A 3,674-nucleotide genomic window follows, 5' to 3' on the forward strand; every position below is an offset into this window, starting at 1 on the left:
TCAAGGCTTGGTGGGCCAGGATGTGCTCCACTCTCTGTTCCTTGCCCTTCATTTGCTCCTGTGTGCTCTGATCAGACATGTCTCTCTCCTTGAGCTGTGGCTTCAGTGCTGTCCTCTGAAATAAGTTCTTCTGGAGGAAGGGACAGGTGTCCACGTAGTTGGGATTGGGGACTGGTCCCTCAAGCCACTCCACTGGTCCCCTACTCAATGCCGGCATGTTGCATTCACATCTTGATTCTTGGAGCACTGTGTTGAAGTCTGGTCCCTCTTTCCCTGTGGAGATATAAACAATACCCTCCCTTTGGGTGGGTTAGTGCCTTGTGCCCCCTTTACCCACTTCTTTCTTTTTTCCTTGTCCCCCCTACTTTTTGGTTGACTACCGTATGTATCCCTGGATTTGGTCTGGCCCCTGCCATAATATCTGGTCCTCACCCCAGGAATGTATGTAGACAGTAGCTTTTTCCCTATGCCGCTTTTGCTTTTTTTCCCAGCTAACCTCAGCGGACTCGTGATGTACTTGGCCTATGTGCTTGACTTACCTCGCTCAGCATAATTTCCTCCAGTTCTTCCTATGTGGTGATGTGTTTCATACAGTCATCACTGCTTTTTACCAATGCGTACTACACCACTGTATGTATGCAATTCAATTTTTTAATCCACTCATCAGTTGATGGAAATTTGGGTGGTTTCCAACTCTTGGCAATTGTAACTGTGCCGCAATGAACATTGGACCACAGAGGACTGGCCATGGTTTGTTTCTTGCTTCTTCTGGGTATATGCCCAGTAGAGGGATTTGCTGGGTCACATGGTAGCTTGATTTCCATCTGTTTTAGATATTGCCATATCGATATCCATAGTGTCTGTACATACCTACAGCTCCACCAGTAGTGGATGAGAGTTCCTGTCTCCCCACAACCCCACCAACACTTGTTGCTTTCTGATTGTTTGAATTGGGCTATCTTTGAGGGTGTTAGGTGGTACCTCATTGTTGTTTTAATTTGCATTTCTCTTATGGTTAAATATCAGGAACATTTTCTCATATATTTGTTGGCCATTTGGATTTCTTCCCCTGTGAAACTTCTGTCCTGGTCCTTTGCCCACTTCCTCAGTGGGCAATTCTTTTTTTTTTTTTCTTTTGGGAGGCTAGCAGAATATTGTAGATTTTAGTAATAAGGTCTTTGTCTGAGGTGTCATTGCTAAAGATGTTTTCCCAGTCCGTGGACTTTCTTATTACCATCTTGGTGAATTCTTTTGAGGTACACAGGTGTTTTATCTTCAGGATATCCCACTTGCCAATTTGTGCCTCCTCTGTATTTGTGTCCTTCCCTGTTTCTGATAGCCTATGTATTCCCTCTGCCAAAATTCTCAAGTTGGTCCCAATTCCCTCACTGATGGCCCTAATATTTGGGGGGTTTACCTCAAGGTCTGTGATCCACCTTGAGTTTATTCCTTTGCATGGGGTGAGATAAAGATCTTGCTTAATTTTTCTGCAGCTAGATATTCATTTTTTTCCAGCACCACTTGTTGAAGAGGGCATCTGCTTCCCATTCGATATTTTGGGGGGAACTTATCAAAGATCAGTTGTCTGTATGCTGATCATTTTATTTCTGGGTTTTCAGTTCTTTTTCATTGTTCTGAGTATCTGTCATTATACCAATACCATGAAGTTTTGACAACTATGGCTGTATAATATGTGTTAATGTCAGGTAGAGCAAGCCCTCCCACTGTGTCATGCTGCTTGAGGAGTTCTCTGCTAATTCTGGGCTTCTCCCCTCTCCATATGAAGTTGGTAATCTGTGTTTCCATTTCTTTGAAGAAAGATGGGGGTAATTGTATTGGGATTGCATTAAAATTATATACAGCAGATTGTGACTCAATATACTGGTGTTTTCTCTGTTCTTTTAACGTTTTTTTATTACTAAAATTAAAATTTTAATTAGGTTTTAAAATGAGCACTCTCAATATGTTTGTTTTTATCTTGCAGTAGCCATCATTACACCGGATATTCCATGAAACAGAATATGTAAATAATGATACAAATAAGGCCAATTACTGCAATGTTTTGACAGATATGATCCAAAAATAAATTAACAAAAGTCTAAGTTCCTAGCAAAGAAAGCTATTATCACTCCGAGACCAATTTCAATATGTATATGAGTTATAAGGAAAAAATTAATTTTATGCATGATTTTGGAAAAGTGAGCAGCCCAACTCTCTATGGGTGAACTCAAGGCAAATTGCACTGGACCTTCCGCAAAGGACCTTCTAGAATTCTTGGGGACAAAATAGAGAAACTGACTTGTTCATCAGGTTATTGCTTTAAATATTACATGAAGATCAGATGCAGGACTCTGTCACTATACTTATTCTATTATTCATTTGTGACATTAAATAGTTGAGCTGTTTAGGAAAAATTTACGACAAACTCACTGACTAAAGTAAATATGAATTTGGACAGATTCTCCATTCAAAAAGGATACTATATGCTTTAGTTCTTATCCTGTGGGTTGCAACCCCTTTGGGGGTCGAACGACCTTTGCAAAGGGGTCACCTAATTCATAACAGTAGCGTAATGACAGTTATGAAGTAGCAATGAAAATAATTTAATGGTTGGGAGGGTCACCACAACATGATTAACTGTATTAAAAGGTGGCGGCATTAGGAAGGTTGAGAACCACTGCTATAAAGAACTATATATTTGAGAAAGATTAGCAATGTAATAATACGTGTGCATCATTTTTTGGAGAGTTTCAGGTGGATGTGAAAGCCATAATAGCTTATAGCCTTGGATTCCAAATTGAATAGGTCTTTTTTTCTTTACCTCCTTATTATTTTGCAACTCCTATATGAATTATTTCACTGAATCAGTCTTTTTATACTACAATACCCTTTAAAGTGTACTCTTCATTTTTGACATATCCTTTGAAGAAATGCATAATTCTATTACATTTCTAAGGAGCTAAAAGGATTATTAATAAGCAAAATAATTTCAAATAAATATCTGGTGTTGCATAATTAAATTATTCCAATTTTGACGCTTTCTAAATTCATATTGGGTTCATAGTAAATGGTATTTGTTTCACTCAGTCTATGAATTTGCAGGACAACTCTCCTTTTCACAGGCTACAAGGGGAAAGAAAAGTCTATGTTATAAAAAAGATAGAGAAGAGATTTAAGACTGTGAAAGTTTACATATTTCAGCATTTTAAACTTAACTTTCCTAAATCTTCCATGTCTATTTCTTAACATTAGCAAACATTCCTATGAATTGTCTACTGATTTTAAACCTCTTTTGAAATATATTAGAAACTTGTTTATTGATTTCCTACTCAAAATGAACACAAGTAGACAGTTTTTTTTCTCTCTCTGTCTCTCTCTCTCTCTGTCTTTCTTGCTAGATGTTTCCTGTGGGAATCCTCCTAAGGTTGAAAATGGTAAGATGATCTCAAAACCGATGATGAAGTATCCACCAGAAGAGAAAGTACGTTATGAATGTAACAAGCATTATAGACTCTATGGAGAGGTAGAAGTGATGTGCATGAATGGAACCTGGACAGAACCACCTCAGTGCAAAGGTAAAATATATCAGTTCTTAAATATTTGTCTACTATATTTACCCCTGTGATTTTTAATCACCCCCATTGTTTTCTGTCTTTCTTTCATTTTTCAATTCT

General features: G+C 38.1%; 1 protein-coding gene across 1 annotated transcript in view; it reads left to right on the top strand.

The window, feature by feature from the left end:
* The window catches only part of LOC123522586 (complement factor H-related protein 4-like), a 128,887-nt gene that overhangs the window by 24,919 nt on the left and 100,294 nt on the right, over positions 1–3,674 (top strand). The window contains exon 4 of the mRNA XM_045298172.1: positions 3,399–3,523. Within this exon, the coding sequence (XP_045154107.1) occupies positions 3,399–3,523 (125 nt within the window). The remainder of the gene's footprint in view (positions 1–3,398; positions 3,524–3,674) is intronic.

This window comes from Echinops telfairi, unplaced genomic scaffold (genome assembly GCF_000313985.2).
Source record: "Echinops telfairi isolate 266 unplaced genomic scaffold, ASM31398v2 ScPeMD7_7424;HRSCAF=8462, whole genome shotgun sequence".
NCBI lineage: Eukaryota > Metazoa > Chordata > Mammalia > Afrosoricida > Tenrecidae > Echinops > Echinops telfairi.